Raw genomic sequence first — 19121 nt, forward strand, 5'->3', positions numbered from 1 at the left:
GAAGTTTAGAGAAATATTAGCAAACAGCATAGATAACCATCTATATATGGGGCTGCTTATAGAGTATGCATCTTTCTATAAGATGCTGAGTGAGGTAGTACAAGAAACCACTCTATAAATTTTATTTACATTTATAGGATATTAATATTGTTCATTAGTTTTACTCTTTAGAATTTGTCCCAATTATTGCTTTAAGGAGTCATAAGCTAGAGGCATACTTCTTGGAGAGAAGAATTTTGGAGTCTTCAAAAGGCTTTTGAAAAATTTTGGAGACTTTTGATGATATTCTGAGAGACTGTACATGTATATCTCTTTTGTGCCCTTTGTGTCTTGATCCAAATATTCTTTGAAAAACATGCTTTAAGAAATCAAGTTTTTTGGGGGCTGGGGATGTGGCTCAGGCGGTAGCGCGCTCGCCTGGCATGCGTGCGGCCCGGGTTCGATCCTCAGCACCACATACAAACAAAGATGTTGTGTCCGCCGAAAACTAAAAATAAATATTAAAAAAAAAAAAAGAAATCAAGTTTTTGGTCTTCTGTTGCTTTCACATGGAAGAAGGACATTAACAACTTCCCTTGTGCTTCATGACATATTTTGAAGGGTTGCAGCTTGCAGTCAACATGGATATATCAACCTAAATGGCCTACATTTCTCTTTCCCTCTGATTCTTTATTGCTTTGGCTCTTCAAGATAACAAAATATCAGACATTTTGGTGCAAGTTGACGTCATCTATCTCTCTTTTATTTCCTTTCTTTCTTCCTTCCTCCCTCACACTCTCTTTCTTTCTTTCTGTGTGGTACTAGAGATTGAACCCAGGGATGCTTCATCATTGATCTAAACCCTCAGTCTTTTTTATTTTGAGACAGGGTCTCACTAAGCTTCTGAAGCTGACCTCAAACTTGTGATCCTCTTCCCTGGGCCTCCCAAGTCTCTGGGATTTCAGGCATGCACCACTGCATCTGGCTTGAAATCATTCTTAAAGACAAACTGTCAAGTTTGATCTTCAACTCACAAAATTAGATTTTTTTTCTATGTCAGAGAAAACCCTTGCATGCCAATGACCTTAAGCAGAAACTTGTCAGTTACTTTATAACTATTTTCCATTTTAAAAGGTTTCCAAAGGATGACTATATTGTCCTGTAAGAAACTTTTTTTTTTTTTTTTTTTTTTTTAGCAAACTTGAGCCAGATCAGTGTTATTTTTAGGTCACTTCCTTTTGGTTACTGTAAGCTTATTCAAATGATGCTTTCATTGCTTAAAATATGTTTAAATATCTACCTTTTATAGAACATGTCTTTACAGATAATTTGTCAAATAATCTCACTTATTTTGATGTACTATTAAATACTGTGTGTTACTGGGGAAGTAGTTTTCATTAGCATCAGTTTAATTATCTGTAAATAAACTCTCTATACTTCACTGTTTTATAGTGGCTGTCAAATAGAATAAACTCAACCGGTATTAATGCAGTGCTCTTGATAACGATTGTGAAATGCTTCTGCTATAAGTCTTTGTTTTGCTTTGCCCAGTTCTATAATTTCTCCCTCCTTTGCCATTTGTGCTAACAGACCAACAACTCTCCCCCTCCTGTTCCTCTGCTTCTGGGACAGACTGATAAGCCACAGGAAAAGACCTCAGATACCAGAGAAACTGTGGAAACAGATTGAGGCTGAGAGTAGGCACACATATGGAAGCTGACTAACTGATAGAACTTTAATTGTGTGTTGTCTCCTTCCTGTAAATGCCCTCAGTTGATAAGAGAGGCTTAATTGGCTGAACATTGGAAATGCAAATTGCCAAAGTTGGACTGCAGCAAAGCAGGAGCTGCATGTAAACGCAAATGCTTTGAGTCTTTGTAATTTAGCCTGTCACTAAGTGGAAAATCAAATACTAAGTTTCTGGTTCAGTAGCTTTACAGTTATTTTCTTTCCAACCATATGGAAACACCAGAGACTTAAAGCTTCATAAAGGCCAAGTATGGAGGTGATGGCCTGAACCCAACATAAATCTTTTTGAATTTCTTTTTGCCAATTTTGTTTCTAATATAATCTATCATTTTTTTTTTCTAGGCAATGTAGTTATCTGAACTGGGTTGAATGATGATCCCCAAAATGTTATGTCCATATTCTAAACCTCAGAACCTGGGAATATGACATTATTTGGAGGAAGGGTCTTTGCTGGCGTAAGCCATTAAGAGTCACTCGGTGAGACCATACAGGAGAAAAGAAGAAGGTGTGAAAACATGGAGGCAGATTGGAATGAGGCAGCCTCCAGCTAAGGCATTCCTGGAGCCACTAAAAGCCCGGAAGAGGCAAAGAAATATTTCCATCTAGAGCCTTCAAAGGGAGTGTCATCCTACTGACACCTTGACTTCTGTCTTTGATAATTGTGAGAATCAATTTCCACTTATCTTAAGACAACAAGATTGTGGTAATTTGCTATGGTAGCCCTAGAAACTAGGGCATGCCAGAGACTGAGAAGTCCAAACCAAGGATGCCAAGGTGGGTTTCACTCTGAGACTTCTTCTCTTGGTTTGTAGGCAGCCACCAGGAGGGCTGCACCTTCCTGACCTCAACTAACCCTAAGGACCTCCAAAGGTCCCGTCTTCAAGTACTGTCACACTGGAGTTAGGGATTCAGCATATGAACTCTGGGAGAGTTCAGGCATTCACCCCATAACCTGCCTTATGATCATCGGAGAAGAGAACAAACTGTCTTCTAGCCTTGGAGTTTGTAATAATGTCAGCAAGTGACAATACTTGATGCTTACTTTGGGAAAGGTTGGGCATGAGAGTCAGATGAGCTAGATTAGTGAAACCACTTTTTCATAGGGGGAGTATAAGTATGGAGAAACAGAAGAGGTTCTGTCTATAGCAGTTTAAATGATCCAATGGTACTGGGCAACATCTGGTTATTTTCAGGTAAATGCAAAGGAGAGGAAAGCATTTAGAACAAGCTATCTAGTGAAGTATTGTATTAGTTTCTGGGCCTGCGTAACAAAGTTCCAAAAACTGGTGGGCTAACAACAAAAGAAATTTTTTGTATTGAAGTTCTGGAGCACAGAAGTCTGACACCAAGGTGTCGTGGGTACATATGCCCTCTGACACCTGTAGCGGGAATCCCTTCTTGCCCTTTCCTGGCAATCTCGGGTCTTCCTTGGCTTGCAGCTACACATTCCAGTCCCAGCCTTTGTCAAGGGATTTGCTCTGTCTCTGTGTCTTCCCATGCTGTCTTTCTACAAGGCTACCAGTCAAGGAGCTCCAGGGGCACTGGTGAGCACAGTACTTATAAGAATACCAGTCATATTAGATTGAGAGCCCACCCTGTCTAGTATGAGCACATCTTAACAAAGTGCATGTGTAACAATCCTATTTCCAATAAGTTCACACTATTAGATACTGAGAGGTTAGGGCTTCAACATATCTTTGGTAGGGACACAGTTCAACTCCTAACAGGTATCCTAAAGACAGAGTAGGGTGTAGTTATGATGGGAATCTGAGATGGGTAATGGATGATGAGATAAGAAGGGATCAGTCTCAGGAGAGTCTAGAAATACTTAGCTGGTCTCTGGGCTCTTGTATATGATTTAGGGCTAGCATTTCAGTCAAAGCACATGTTACTAGTAGAGGCCCTTGGAAATAGACCAAAATCTAGGAAGGAAGGAGTAAGAGAGAGAAAAACTCAGATCTAGAAGATCACTTGGAATAAGAATGTTGGAGAGGGCCTGGCTGAGGTGCCTTTTTATTTTTCTTTGTGATGCTGGGGATGGAAGCTAAGGCCTCATATATGCTTGGGCAAGTGCTAGAAGCTAGACTGAAACACAAGTAAAAACAGTTGCAAATGAGGCTACTACCAGAAATCAAAGATCATCCCTTGTGAATGGGTTGGCAATATGCAGCTTTATTTTTTATCTTTGCAGCCATATTTCAGAACAAAGGTGATGAGGACTTTTACTAGCATCCTGGCCAACCACAAAGCCCAGAAATTAGAGGCAGAACAAGCAACATGTGGTGTGTGTTGAGGGCTCTCACACGTCAGGCTCTGAAGTCTGATTCTTCAAAACCTTTCTCATATGAAACAACAGAAATGAGAAGCTTGATTTTAATGCCTTGGTCCCAAGTTTCTTTAAGAAAAGATGTATATTTTTGTCAGAAAGATAATCAATCTTTTCAGTAGCTCCAAAATCAGATGCAGAGTGAAAAAGGGATTTATTCAGTGAACTCAAATTAGCAACTTATACAGCTTCATGTATGACTTATAGCTGTATTGATAATATATGTAAATCCAGACATTAGTTTCAATTTGCATAATGCTTATAAATGATGCAATTTCCCAGTGTGAGGGTGATCTTTCAGTGTCAGGATCAAAGTGACTACGTGTAGTATAAGCATTCAGGTACGCAGAACAAATAACTGTTCAACCACTAAATGGACCCGATTCAGCCATCTTAGTACCCGCTTGGGTCCCCAGTAAGGGCTGGAAATATTTTTTTTCCCTTAAACCTCAATGGCTATTAGTGTATCTCAGGAAAATTTGAGGACTTCCATGTAAAAGGTCTGGCGTACACCCAGAAATCAGGCATAGGAGCACAAGGCTTCTTTGAAACTACCTGACGCTGAACCTAAAGATGTGGTGGGTGGAGTGAAGTTGAAAGTTGGCAATGCCTGGAGGCTGTCACCTCGAAAAGGAAGTAAGACCAGTGGGCCACTACTTGAGCAAATGTTGATCTAAAGCATAGAGTCTAAGTCTGTGATTTAAAAGGCTCCTAGAGAGTGAATTGTATTTTTCCCACTGGAAGATGCATGCATGTACAGAATTGGCACCAAATAAGTTACATATATGATCAGTAATGTTCTAAGAATAAAGATATATTTAAAATCTTCATAATAAATAAAAATCCTAAATACTTCTTCAAATCATGGAGTGATGGTTATTTTTATGTGTGAATTTGGCTTGACTATAGTACCCAGTTCTTTGGTCAAACACTGGTCTAGAAGTTGCTATGAAGGTATTTTTAAAATGTGATGAACATTTAAGTAAAGCAAATAAAAATGAATTGGTTGGGTCTTACCCAATCAGTTGAATACATGAAAAGAAAAGACAGGTCCCCTACGGAGGAGAAATTCTAACTCTTTATAGCCCTCAGACTTAAGAGTGCAACTTCACCTCTTCTGTGGGTCTCTAACCCGATAGCAGGCTCTCCAAATTTCAGACTTGCTCAATTGTATAAGCCAATTCCTTAAGACAAATCTCTTTCTTCATATACATTTCATTGGCTATTTATGCAACCTGTTAGATTCCTGGAGAACCCTGAGTAATACACGTGGGTTGTAAAGCTCGGTTGAATCCTTGTTCCACATTTAGTCCAACATTTCTCAGTGGAATCCTGTTGGTCTGGGACAATTATTTGTTGTTGTACTCACTGAAGAACATTTAACATCCTTGTCCTTCTCCTCTTAAATACTATTAGTACCTTCTCCCAAGCCTCCATAAAGACCCAAACCAACTCCCATACATTCCCAAACTCCCTCTGGGGGGACCGACTGGCACTTGACTAGTTGAGAGCCATTGATCTAGTTCAATCTGCCCATTTTATAGGTGAAGAAACTGAGGTTTTGAGAAAGTGTGACTTTTTTTTTCAATAATAATTATGGCAAATGGTAGTGCATTGGATTCCCATTTTACTAAATTCCTAACATCCTTGTAAACCCTAAATGTGTTAATTTACATATCGAATGTATAAAAGCCCTTAGCCTATGATAAATCGTACATTTAGCACATAAAATTTAGGACACTTTACTTATTTAAAAATGTCTTTCATTGGTGTATTATATTTATACAGAATAGTGGGATTCATTGTTGACATATTTATATATGCACATGGTATGATAATATAATGTGGTCAATTTCATTCCCTGTGCTTTACATATTTTGTGGCATTAACTCTAGTTTGCAAATCACTTATTGTTTGCCCTCCCAGTGCCCTCTCTACTTAGGAACAATACCCTCCTTTGGTAGCTAAATTCAGCTACATTAGCTCCCCCAGTAAGAGTTTATGGGATTCTGCCCTCCCTGGCTGCAGTTGGTCTGAGTGAGCACCATGATCCAGGAGGGTCCATAAAAATTCTTCTCTGTTAATTTGCAAACCTGAAATGAGAGGATCAATGGTTCTTTTGGGAAATTATGAAAACAAGAGGATGGTGATGCTCAGGTGTCATTGGTGGCCTTATTTTCCACTATGAAAAAGAAGTTGGCTATCAGAAATGAGAATACAAATAGAAGGTTTACTGGGGTGTAGCCTGTGGTTTCCGACATTGCTGGGACTGGAATGCTCCCATATACTCCTGTATGGTTTAGCTACTCAACCCTTCTTTTGATTATATGAGATGCCATAATGACTTTTGAACAAGTCCCCCTTTCCTTTGGTTAAATTATGTTTAAATTATGTTTTTGTCACTCACAACTAAAACAATGTTTCCTTCTTACTAGAAAATGATTCAGAAACACATTAATAGTTACATGTGGGTTTGATGTCATTAACTGTGAGTTCCCAGCAGAGGTAATGATATAAATTTTGCCATCAACAAATTTAATCTCAAAGGAATTAGGAGAACATGGGAAGGTGGGAAGTGTAGCTACATCATCATTTTCCTTACCATTATCAGAAGTATCCAATTATTTCTTTTTGCAGCATTTCAGCTTCTTGTTTTCTTATAAAAATTCTTCTTTTATTGATAGATTTTTCTGAAATGCTGTCCTCACTTTAGGTCTCTGATTCAAATTGAATTTTAGTTCTTTGTGATTTAACATTTGGTATAGCATCTATAATTTGTACAGCACCTGCAGGCGATGGATAACTGAGCAGGCTCTGTGTGGAATCTCTCACAACACAGGTGGCCATTAGGGGCTTGTATTTGATAATATGTAAAATTCTTCTCATCCCCAAATTCCCTGTAAGAATATTTACATCAGGACTACTGCTGCTTTTTATAGACTAAAGCTATCCTTGACAAATGAAGGGAAAGAATAAATGAATACAAAGAATAAAGCAAAAGCAACTGCTTTTGCAGGAAAAGCACTTGGGCTTTAAAAAAAAAAAGCTACTGAATTTAGAAATGTCATTTTATCTTTCCCTTCATCCCAAATCATTGACCACTTCAGACATGCTATGGAACCCTGAAGAATAATTGGCTGTTATGAGCTGTGAGATAATGTAGAAAGAATAAGTAAGGACCAACTATTCTTCCCACTTACTCATTTCCATCTATTCTGATACATAGTCTTATAGACTCAAAGAAATACGTGTGCTTAAAAAAAGAGAGAGGTGTTGGTAATTTTTTCTTTTTTAAATGAATCGTGTTACTCTCTGTCCCCAATTTTTCCAATGAAAGAAATTAAAATTGCACAAAGATGTATTAAGTAGCACGCCAGTAATCCTAGGGCTATGAGAGCTCACTCCAGTCTGTTACGCAAATGAAGTTAGTTTCTTCCACCAGCCACCCTCACTGTGGCCCAAGCTGCATGAGAAGCACACTCAAAATTGCCTGGTTTTCAATGATCACTTCTCCTGTACCCGTATTTGCTCATCTTAGAACCTGCATCTAATCTCTCTTTCTCTTAAATTGTGCTGTTCAAGCTCTGGTCTATTGGTCAAGGGTTGAAGACCTTTGACTGAGCCAGCAGCTGAGGCCAAGATCACCATAGGGCAGGCATTGCCCATTGAGCAGGGCAGTGGCCCCAACACAAATCCCACACTTCCCAGTCCCACTCATTCTAGAAGGTCCAGAATGCTTTACCCAACTCACCTCGAATTGGAGAGAAAATTTATAGTCAGAGTCTTTGGCCATATCCTTGATGTAGGAATCAAAGTCATCCAACTGAACCGGGCTTTGTGAAACACAAAGAAATGTTTATAAGTATTAAATACTGTTTTAATACCACACTTCTTAAACATGCATACTCTCCTTGAAGAAAATAAAAGTTTTACTTCTCCAAAGTTAATACTCATTTGTATTTTAATTTTTGGTGCAAGTTAACAGTTTCTAATACAATATAATTCAGAAGAGGGGCATATGTATCAAACTTCCCTGAAATAGAAATTTCTAGATTTATACTTTGCTATTACTCTAGCAATAAAATATTTTATATATGCCCACTCATATATACCTGTCTACATGCACATGTGTTGTTTTTAGAAAGTTCTAGAATATGGGAAAGAACAAAGGATTAGATTTCAAAGACCTGTTTGAGTTATGGCTTACAGTTGTTTATTTCCAATGTGATCCTGGGAATTACCTAACTTTTCAGAGAATCATCATTGTCATTGATTAAATACTATTGTCATACCTATCCCACAAGGTTGACATACAATATGTAAAGAAACTTATGAGTTTGAACAACTTTAATGACATAAGGAATTGTGTGTCTGGCTAGCTACAATATCCCCAGAGCAGAGGCTGGGTCAGCAGGATGAAGTTATCAGGGTCTCAACTGAGAGAGCCATACTCAGAAGCTTGCATACCTATGAAAGTACTGAACTGGCTCAGAGGTTCAATCAAGTAATATATGCAAGCTTATGTTTCTACATCTATAGCAGAACTTCTCACCTCTCTGTGTGTGTATGTGTGAGAACAAGATTTGTTTTATTCTCTGTAATTTTTTGTAGTTGCTTATCTATTTAGGAACCTACCTATACCAACCCATTCTCTGATTCTGCAGGATGCCATATTCTGTCATCAAACCCAAGACTTTCTACCTTGGCAGGATCCATAGTTGATTTTTCCCTTATTCTTGTGCCATGTTGTGCAGCTTATGTTGTCTATCTGTGATCTTAAGTCTTATTAGGAATTACATAGAATTTAATAGATATTTGTCTAAAGTTGTGGATCGGCTAATCAGGTAGACTATTTTATGTTAAGATTTTAGAGGACATTAAACCTCCCAGGTAACAATTTTAAACTTTAACGGTTTTTTCCTTAACAATAATAATTCATACTCATAAACACTCAACAGTTCATAAATATTCACGTTATCTTGTTTGGTTATCCCCAAGGTAGCCATGGACAACACTCACTCTGTGCTCCCAGTGAGAGAGCCAAGGGTGAGGGAAGGAAGGAAGTCAGTATCAGTGGGCCACTAAGTGGTGGAACTCTGTCTAGAACCACACAGCATGAGTCCTAGTTCAAAGCTTTCCCCACTTCAAACTTGTTATCTTTCCCAAAGATAACAAGTGGGACTCCTGTCCTGGAATGGATGCCATTGAATAGACTACAATATCTGGCTGCTGTTGTTGAGCAGGACATTGACCTTAAATTTAGATTTCACATTTCCAGTTTCATCTAGAAAATGGGAGCATGTATAGGGAAGGCAGACTCTGAGAACAGATTTCTAGGTTAGAAAAAGCAAAATCAAGAAGCAGAATGGACAGCTGAAAACATATGGCAGAAGAGGAGAGAAAGAAAACTTGGAGGGAAACCAAGACCAGCAGGACCGAGTTAGAGAGAAAGGGGAGAAGAGGTAAAGGAAAAGAAGATGGAATGGAAGTAAGCAGAGATAAAAAAAAAAAAAAAGAGGTTCCAAGGGGGATATGTTGTGTGGTGGTGATGGGGCATTTGGAGTGAAAAGAAAAGAGAAGGCAAATGAAAGTAGAGAAACAGAGAAGGAGGGACAATGAGAAGAGAGAGGGAGTTGGTTTGATGTGAGGTTCTGACTTGTGACCAGGTCCCACCACCCCTAAACTCTTTTGCCCAGGTCTGGTTTTTCCTCTTGTCTGTGCCTGGGTCTTGGGAGGAGCAAGCTCTGAAAGAGTCTCCCCCTTTTGACCTGAGATCCTGTCTTTTGAATGCTGAGGTCTATGCTTCTCTAGCTTACTAACAACCCAACTAATAGTTGTGGACAACAAAGTCTTTCTGCTATGGCAACTATTTCTTCCAGGTGACAGTGACTCTCATCTGTGGAGGTTGGCCTTGTGCCCCCTATGCCAGTTGATGTATGTCAATGGAATGCATACAATTTTAAATAATAGGGAACTTGTCCTGCATCTTTGTGCTATAAATTATATGCCACTCAAGGTTAAATGACAGTGTGTTTGCATCAAATTTTCTTTTGGATTATATCACAGATTATGCCATGAAAATCAGTGTGGATGTCAGTCTAGTCTTGTCAAGAGTGAACTCAGTTTATAAAAGTGTTCCATTTTTTTTTTTTTTTTTTTTTTTTTGGTACTGGGGATTGAACTCAGGGGCACTGGACCATTGAGCTACACCCTCAGCCCTATTTTGTATTTTATTTAGAGAATGGGTCTCAGTTGCTTAGCACCTCGCTTTTGCTGAGGCTGGCTTTGAACTTATGATCCTCTGCCTCAGCCTTTTGAGCTGCTGGGATTACAGGCATGCACCACTGTACTTGGCAAGTGTTCTAATCTTTATGTGTGGAATTTTAAGAAAAGGTCTGGTGGTGATAATCTAATAGGCTTTTGAAATCAACTGATGGCTAATTTTCACCCAACAGAATCATAACCTTAACAGTTTAGTGGATATGTAATACCACAATCTAGGCAGAGGAATAATCTCTCCTATTTATTATAGAGGTTTTTCTGAGACAGAATTAGCAAAGTATTTATTATAACATCATAAAGTTAAAGCCTTTCCCTGAAACAAACACAGAATTTCAAAATACAAACTGGCAAGTGTTTTTTTTATTACCTTTGATATTGCTAAACATTAGATTTTCATATGCTTAGAATTCCACACTTCCTTCTGCGAGACTTTTATAATTCTTTTTTTTTTTTTATAATCCATTCTTCGTCAGATTTCATGTGGTAAAAATAGTCTTTGTACCTGACAAGGTTTCCATGATAAACTTTCTTAGTGGAATCTCCAACTACATATTCATAATATGTACTTACCTCTTTCTTAAGCATCCCTTGCTTGAAATCAAGCAATTTATTTTTTAAGATTTGGAAGGTTAAGATCATAATTATAAAAATCTTTTTAAAGGAAATAGTAAAAAAAAAACTTACTTAGTCAGTTTCCTCTTCTTTAAACCATTTTTACTCCTGAGAAATTAAAAAAAAAGACAAATTTATCTGGGCAAAAGAATTGATTAATATAATGATTAAACTTGAAGAGCTTTAAATAATTATACTGGCACCTCAATTTTATTTAATTTTCATTAAATACACCTCAGGTGTTGTTAAATTACTTTTCCTTACATGAAACTCTAACGATAATAATTTCAGATTCTATTTTAAAGATTCTTAGGTTGTAGGAATACACTTGCATTTCATAGTTCATATCTGCCAAAGAACTAAGTTCTGGAAATACTATTTTTAACCCCTGGTAAGTAAGTTGCTAAAGTATTTTGTAAATATAGAGAAATCTACTACCTCTCTTGCAGGTTCTGCAGGCAAGAGGGAAGAATTGGGGAATAAGAGGGGGACTAATGATGAGAAGATATGTTGATTTCTTAATTAAAGACTAAAATAACCTTTTCTGACATTTTCATAGGGTATATGAATTCATGCTATCAAAGTGGACATGTAATTTTATACAATTCTCCAATAGCATTGCTTTTATTCTTTTGAATCAGGTTTTAAACATTTTGAAGAATTACATGTCTTATTAATTTGTTAATAATCTATAAAGTGGAACACAGGAAATGTTAATGCATGCTTTACTTATTAACTTTTGTTTTAGGGTTCTATAGGGTAATTGTTTTCATGCAACAGGTAAGATAATTAACCTAAGTTACCTAATGCTAAGGTAGTATCTATTGAAAAACCGTTATTGTGTTTTATCGTCTTATATCAACAATGAATGTTAAAACATAATTGAGTGTATAATATAGTAGTAAATGTTTGTTATAAGAATTTTCAAAGGTCTTTAAATATTTTTAAAGGAAACACATAAGGTTTCAGAAAACAAATGTCTGCAGTAAATAAGTGGCTGTGATAGAAGTACTTCCTGTAACAAACTATTGATATTAAAATTGTGAATGTTTGGATGCCTCTCTGCCTGAAGGCCTCAGACAGAATGAAGTAGTATCTTCTTTGTGCTTTCACAGCACTTGGTAAATGGAGCAGTTCTCATTTTGTAAGATTGTAAGGTACCTACAGGCCTCCTGCAAGACCAAAGTCCCCCCACACCTCCACGGAGCACACAGTGGTTGGTCAATGAACGCTTATTCAATTGAACTGAATTGAAACACACATCTTTGCCATGTTATCCTCACAATTTCATTTAATGATTCAATTAAGATTTGGATAGTAGACTTGGTTTTGTGAGATCCTGTTCGAGACAAAGAGGCTTGTGGATAGAGAACTCATGCAGGTCAGGAATTTAGGGCAACATCTATAAAGGTAAGTGGTTTTGGGGGTAGTTTTTATTTCTTCCCATTTCTAAGTGAAGACAATCCGTTCAGTAGTTCCTTTCCTATTTTGCTTTCCTTATTTTCTTTGCCTTCCATACTTGAAATTTAGAGGGAAATTTAAATTCCAGTTTTTACTCTATTTCTCCCTTATCCTTTCAAAAAGCCAGTGTAATATTGGGCATAGCTATATCATTTAGGCATTTGGGAACTTAAAGAAATACTGTTATGGCTTGGATGTGAGGTGTCCCCCAAAAGCTCTGGTGTGAGACAATGCAAGAAGGTTTGGAGGAGAAATGATTGGGTTATAGCCTTAACCTGATTAGTGAATGAATTCCTGATGGGATCATCTGAGTGGTAACTGGAAGCAGGTGGGGCGTGGCTGGGGGAAGTGGTTCTTTGAGGGTGTGGCTATGGGGTATATGTTTTGTATTTGGAGCGTGGACTCTCTCTGTTTCCTGATCATCACGTGAGTTGTTTCCCTCTGCCACACTCTTCTGCCGAGATGTTCTGCCTCACCTCAAGCCCCTAGGAATGGAGCTGGCTTTTTATGGACTAAGACCCCTGAAACTGTGAGTCCTCAAATAAACTTTTCTTCCTCTACAATTGTTCTGGTCAGATCTTTTAGTCCTAGCAGCAAATAAACTGACTAAAACAAATACCTATTGATGCTTTTTATTTTAGCTCTTGTGATAGTAATTACAAGAACTCCACATTTACTCTGTGTAGTAAGAGGCAGCTACTTTAGTACTTTATGATAGAGTAGTGTCAGGGTAGCTGCATACAGCTCTGGTAAAGGCATGAGGCTGCCAACATATATTGAGATTGGAAGTGAACAAAAAACACTTCCTATCCAAACATCTTGAAGGGAAACTAGGAAGAAAACAAATGTATGTGAGAGGGTGACACTGAATAAATTCAGTGCTGAAATATTAAGCTGCTACTATTCAACAGCTGTGTAGAAACTTGGTTAATGGAGGGAAGACACATTTTTTTCTTTCAATCTTACTCATTACTGAATGCACTTTCCATGTAATATAAAATTCTACATCACTTATTTCGCATGACATATTGCCCCAGTTAAGTATATGTCTTTATGATTTGTGCACAATGTTCATTGTTCTGTTTAGATTTTGCTGATTCCAAAGTGTTCCCATATCTGAATACAGGAACAAATGTGACAGGATTGAATTATGAGACTCCACAGAGTTATCCATAGAATTTTCCTACATTTTCAATTTCTGTACTAATTGCAAGACTAAAACAAGGAAAAAATTCACTTGTAAACAAGTTAAGCCTGCACTAGCAATTTTAATTCAGCAACATTATGGAAAGAGCTAGTGTGCGTGACTGCTGCAGTGAAAATTTTAGGTGATGTATAGGGTGTTACTTTTTCACCACAAAAGCTTTTCCTAATAACCAACAAATAACACCCATCAGACAGATAGGATCATGCACTTCTTTTTAATTTTCTCTGTCACTTGTATTAGGGAAGGTTTAAAATCCCAATGACTTCAAGAAGCTAAGATACACTCTTCTTAATTCTTTATGGCTGTGGCAATCTTGGCCATGCTGGCATTCATTCCAAAGTAGAACATGAAGCAATAGCAAAGACATAGGATTTATTATGATTCAAACGAGAAACTCTAAAAGTCTCCAGTTTTATAAGCACCACTTACTCTTTCATGAGCTAAACAGAAACCATCTTAAAATTTGAAAAAGACCTTTAGGGATGTGTCATTCTCCAAATTCCACACAACAACCCTGAGTGAAGCCAAACACTTTAAACTTAATGTTGCTTTATGCTTAAAATGCCAACTGTTCAGGAGTCAGAACAAGCAGATGAATACTTAAGAACAGCAGGGGGCTGCCTGTGGTAGTAACAAGAAAAAGGAACAACCTTGAAACTAGACAGAGCTGGTTCCAATGAGATGATTTCTTTTAATAGGAAACAAACTCCAAGATCTTTAAGTCAGAAATCCTTGCAAAATACAATCCTGAAACTAACCTAACCAGGCACAGTGCTGCACACTGCTTCTGCTACTGCTCAGGGTAAAGATTGGAGCAACACTGTCTCCTAATTTCCACACAAAACACTAGAATAAGGGAAGGGCTTAACAAAATCAACAGGAATGTGTTTTTCCAAGAAATCAACAGTTTTGAGAGGAAGCTGAACGGGGTGTTAGGAAGCATGTGGGGTGTGGCTCTGTTATCTGTGGCAGGTGTTAACAAGGTAGATGAAATATGAAGACAAATGTATCTTAAGGAGGATTCAAAAGGACTCATTAGCAATGAAAATATCCACAAGTCATAGGAGGAAGCCAAAGGCAGGGAATTTGAGTGGTTATGTGACTAATGAGTTCTACTTGAAGGGATAAGAATCATAAAGCTTTCTTTTGTATCTGTCAGCACAAGTTTAGGGCTGAGAACATAAATTATATTCAGTATACTTCCACTGGTTGATATGCATGGAATTTTCTATTTCATATGCTCTGTTTTGCCATCTCTTCTCACCTAGAGACAACCATTTACAGTCTCAGGATGGTTCTTCTAAAAACTGAAGAGTTCCACCGCCCCCCACCGGCCCCCCAAGTTGATTCTCATGCTGTTTGATCACAACCGTAAAGAACAGAATTTGAAAGGATGGATGAAATTAGAAGATGTGTTCACTGGTAGGACCATAAGAAAGACATGCATATAAGCACAGGCCCACCTGATAGAATCTTAAAGAATTGTGGAAAATGAGAAAGTCTGAGAAATAAAGGAAAATGAACATAAAGTTATATCCAACTTTATTTTGCTTTAGTTTAAATCCATGGAGGATACTTCAAGGGCATTCATTACAAATGTTGTAATGATAAATCCTTGAGGACAATTGGTAGATGTTGAGTTGAAAGTCAAGTATAAGAACAGCATGAGGGTGCCTGTGGTAGTAACAGGAGGTTACAATGGAATTTACTTGTACTTCTCAAAACTGTAAACCAGAGGATGCTAAATACTGAAAACACTCAAATGATTGATTATAATGAGATTTACACTGACAACTGGAAATAACAACAGATAACAGTGACTGGCCTCCCTCATAGAGCACATCATTTGACTTTATTATATATGCGTCATTGTCTACCTTGCTTCCAAAGCTCTCTTCTATTCATTTTGTTTAAAGAAAATGCACTGGTACTAACATTCTTTGTTTTGATAGTTTGTTTTGAAATTTTTATATATGGAAGCATTGTGATTTGAAATCCTGCTCTCTATATTTGAAATTCTGCTCCCTATATTTATTCTGTGCTCAGAGAAGTAGAAGAACATTTGAGTAGTTGTCTTTTTGAATGAATACCTCTCCAGATTGCTTTCATCTCTGTCCCACTCTCTATGAGCCATCTTTCTGATTCATGAGATATTTTTTATTGATTTCTTTTGAGTCCTTCTCAAGTTGCCCACATTTCTGGATCTGCCTTTATGTATCTTAGTACCTAAATACCATGTGTTAATGTTTAGGACAAGGACTTTTGTCAGCTCCCTGGGAAACTGCTACCATTTCTCTTATAGCTTGGGAAAAGAAGTGACCCTTTTGGATTCTTATAGTCTCTGAGTTCAAGGGTATTATTTTATTATTATTTATTAGAAAAACAGAAAGGATATGTTTCAAGATTTGATTATAAAAATGAAGTCAAGAAAATAACAAAGGAAGTTGCTTTTTTAATAGAGAAAAGCACTAATTTGGGGGGTTAGATTTCTTTAAAAATTTTAAGACAATTTTATATTGGTATGTGATAATTACATAGAATAGTGGGTTTTATTGTGGCACATTTGGACATGCACATAATTTAATTTGATCAATTCCAATCCCCAGTACCTCCCCTGGACCTCCTCCTGCTATCCTACTGGTCTCCCTTCTACTTTCATAAGAATCCTTTTTTCTCCCTAGCTTCCACATATGAGATAAAATAGGACTCTTGACTTTGTGAGTCTGGCTTATTCAACTTAATGTGATACTCTGCTGTTCTATTCATTTTCTTGCAAATGACATAATTTCATTCTTTATAGCTGAGTAAAATCCATTTTGTATATATAGTACATTTCCTTTTTCCACTTATCTGTTGATGGACATCCAGGCTGCTTCCATGATTTGGTGGTTGGGAATTGTGCTGCTATAAATGTGTGCATATATAATACGATGACCTTTATTCTTGTGGAAGAACCCAGATTTCTTATGTGGTAGTGTATGACATTAGGGCAATTACTCTCCTTAAATCCCTATTTTCACATCTCTAAAATGGGACTATAATACTCTATATGGGATTATGGGGAAAAATAAGTAATTATACAAAGAGGCTTATACATAGTCAGTTATTTAATATTCAGTGAGTTCAGATTATTTTTAATAAAGAGGTCCCAAATACAGAGTTTAGACTTGTTTATCTACCATACCACATTCCTATCTCTCTAATAGATGGGGATTGGAAGGAAAATGGGAAGCATCATTTACACAGATGAGAGGACAATGAGTTGGCTCTATGAAGAAATAGATGGCAAGTAATAAAAGAAAGAAAACCCTGCCAAGAACATCACTAGAAGAAAATTTAAGTGGAAAAAGCATTATAGGCATCTTGGTATCATAACTGCTTTAATTCATTTTAATATATGAATAACTATTTTAGATGCTATCCAATAAATGAAATAATCAAAAAGAAAAAATTTCTTTTTGTTTACTTTTTGAAAGCCAGCTTTTAAAGACTTTGTGTTAGGTAAACAGTAAAAAAAAATCACTTACCAAGGATTAATATAAAATGCCAAAAGATAATCAGTCCAAAGACATGAAGGTAGCAGGGTTAAGAAAGCAAATATACTCCTACGCCTGTGAGCATTAATAGATAACAGATGTAAAGATGAAAAAGTGGCAAGAGTTAGTAATATAAACTGTGAACAGAAATCAGTAAATTACCTACTGGGATCAATTAATATGACAAGCACCTTAATTACAATTAAATATTATTCTATTCTGTGAAATTTAAAAAAGTAAAGGCTTAAGTGCTACAATATTGACAAAATCAGTTTTTATTCACACAAGACCTTATTATAATCAGATAGATTTCCTTGAACTTACTTTGTGTCAATTAGTCTGCTATTAGGTGATTACATTTTGCATTCAGTTAAATGAGACTCTTAAATGGCTCATTAGTTATCGTATGTCTTATTCTTAGATATTAACTTTCCAATGCTGAAACCTATTTTAAGAAACTGTTATAACCTCATTTGATAATGAAATAGCAACTTCTGTGTGGAGGTATAAATGGACATGTTACTTATAATGATTCTGATGTAGACTAAGCTTTTGGGATACATTCTAAACTGCATGATTTCATGTGACTTTCTATATTTTGAGTTTCTACAAAATTTCTAAAAAAATGTTTCTTAAAGCAGAAGAATGTTATGATATTCAGTTATCACTCATTCAATATCAACAGCGCATCAATAGCAGAGTCTAAAAATCTCATTGATGATCAATAGAGTGGGAACAAAATTATTTAATTTACTTTAATTCTAATTCAGACTCTTGATTTAAAATGCCTGGTTTGAGTCCAATTTCAGATATTCAAGCCACTTGTAAAATGGAACATCCATTCATGTAGATTTAAAAATATCCTGGGGCTGCAGCTCTAGTTATTCTCAGGATGGTGGGGAGATGCTGTCATCCTGTCACTTTAGTTACAAATCCCCACTGAGATATCCATTCTCAGTCAGCCAGAAAATGCTGCTGCCGGCAAAACTCTCCTTGCCAAGAGCAGTAGGAGAATTTACTTGATTTTATAGAAAGGTCCTGATGTGAATTCTCTTTTCCCTTGGTTCTCACCAAACTGGTCTCTCATAAGTTTTGCAAATTGTGAATGGCTAAGAAGTTAGTTAATACCTAGCTCTCCTGAGTCACAGGTGCAATTGGGTCATTTCCTAGATGGTAATATCACCAGTCTTGGGATGAGTCTTTCTATATCTTGGGATGAGTCCTGTTTTCTGGCCAGGCAAGAAACAGGCATCCATCTCTTAATCTTGGGATGAGTGCTGAGAAATTTGAACAAACCTACTAAATGTTTCCTAAATTTCACCATCTAGGGATTATGAAATTTTCTTTCTTTATGGTTGGACTAATCGTATTTTAATAGCAAAATTCTCTTCACGTTAAAATTTTAAAATGGCAGGCCAGGTGTGGTGGTGCACACTTGTAATCCCAGTGGCTAGGGAGGCTGAGATAAAAAGTTCCCAAGTTCAAAGCCAGCCTCCGCAATTGAGCAAGGCCCTAAGCAACTTAGCAAGACTCTGGGGTCATGGCTGAGTGCCCCTGGGTTTAATGCCCAGTAACCGCACCCCCCTCCAAAAAAAAAAAAAAAAGCCAGCACAATGTATTGTCTTATTGAAAACGATCCTATTTTGGGGGCTGGGTTTGTAGCTCAGTGGTAGAGCACATGCCTAGCATGTGTGAGGCATTAGGTTTGATTCTGAGCACCATGTATAAATAAATAAATAAATGTCCATCAACAATTAAAAAAAAAGAAAGAATCCTGTTTCAACCAGATTTACAACTAGAGTGGGAATCATCTATACTCAAGGAAGTAGAATTTATATTCTAAAAAAAGTTCTGCCTCTCTTATTGATTCTGTAGGGTAAAATGTCTAGTCTTTCAATCTATTTCTTGTACCATTTTGGGGTTAGAAAATGGGGGGCGGCAGGGGGCGAATCACTTACCAAGGATTAAT

The 19121-nt window shown here is 37.1% G+C and overlaps 1 protein-coding gene across 1 annotated transcript in view; it reads right to left on the minus strand.

The window, feature by feature from the left end:
* The window catches only part of Ptpro (protein tyrosine phosphatase receptor type O), a 107736-nt gene that overhangs the window by 16964 nt on the left and 71651 nt on the right, over positions 1-19121 (minus strand). The window contains exons 17-19 of the mRNA XM_077799073.1: positions 17144-17227; positions 11021-11056; positions 7806-7887 (exon numbers count right to left, since the gene is read on the minus strand). Of these exons, the coding sequence (XP_077655199.1) occupies positions 7806-7887; positions 11021-11056; positions 17144-17227 (202 nt within the window). The remainder of the gene's footprint in view (positions 1-7805; positions 7888-11020; positions 11057-17143; positions 17228-19121) is intronic.

This window comes from Urocitellus parryii, chromosome 5, assembly GCF_045843805.1.
Source record: "Urocitellus parryii isolate mUroPar1 chromosome 5, mUroPar1.hap1, whole genome shotgun sequence".
Classification (NCBI taxonomy): domain Eukaryota; kingdom Metazoa; phylum Chordata; class Mammalia; order Rodentia; family Sciuridae; genus Urocitellus; species Urocitellus parryii.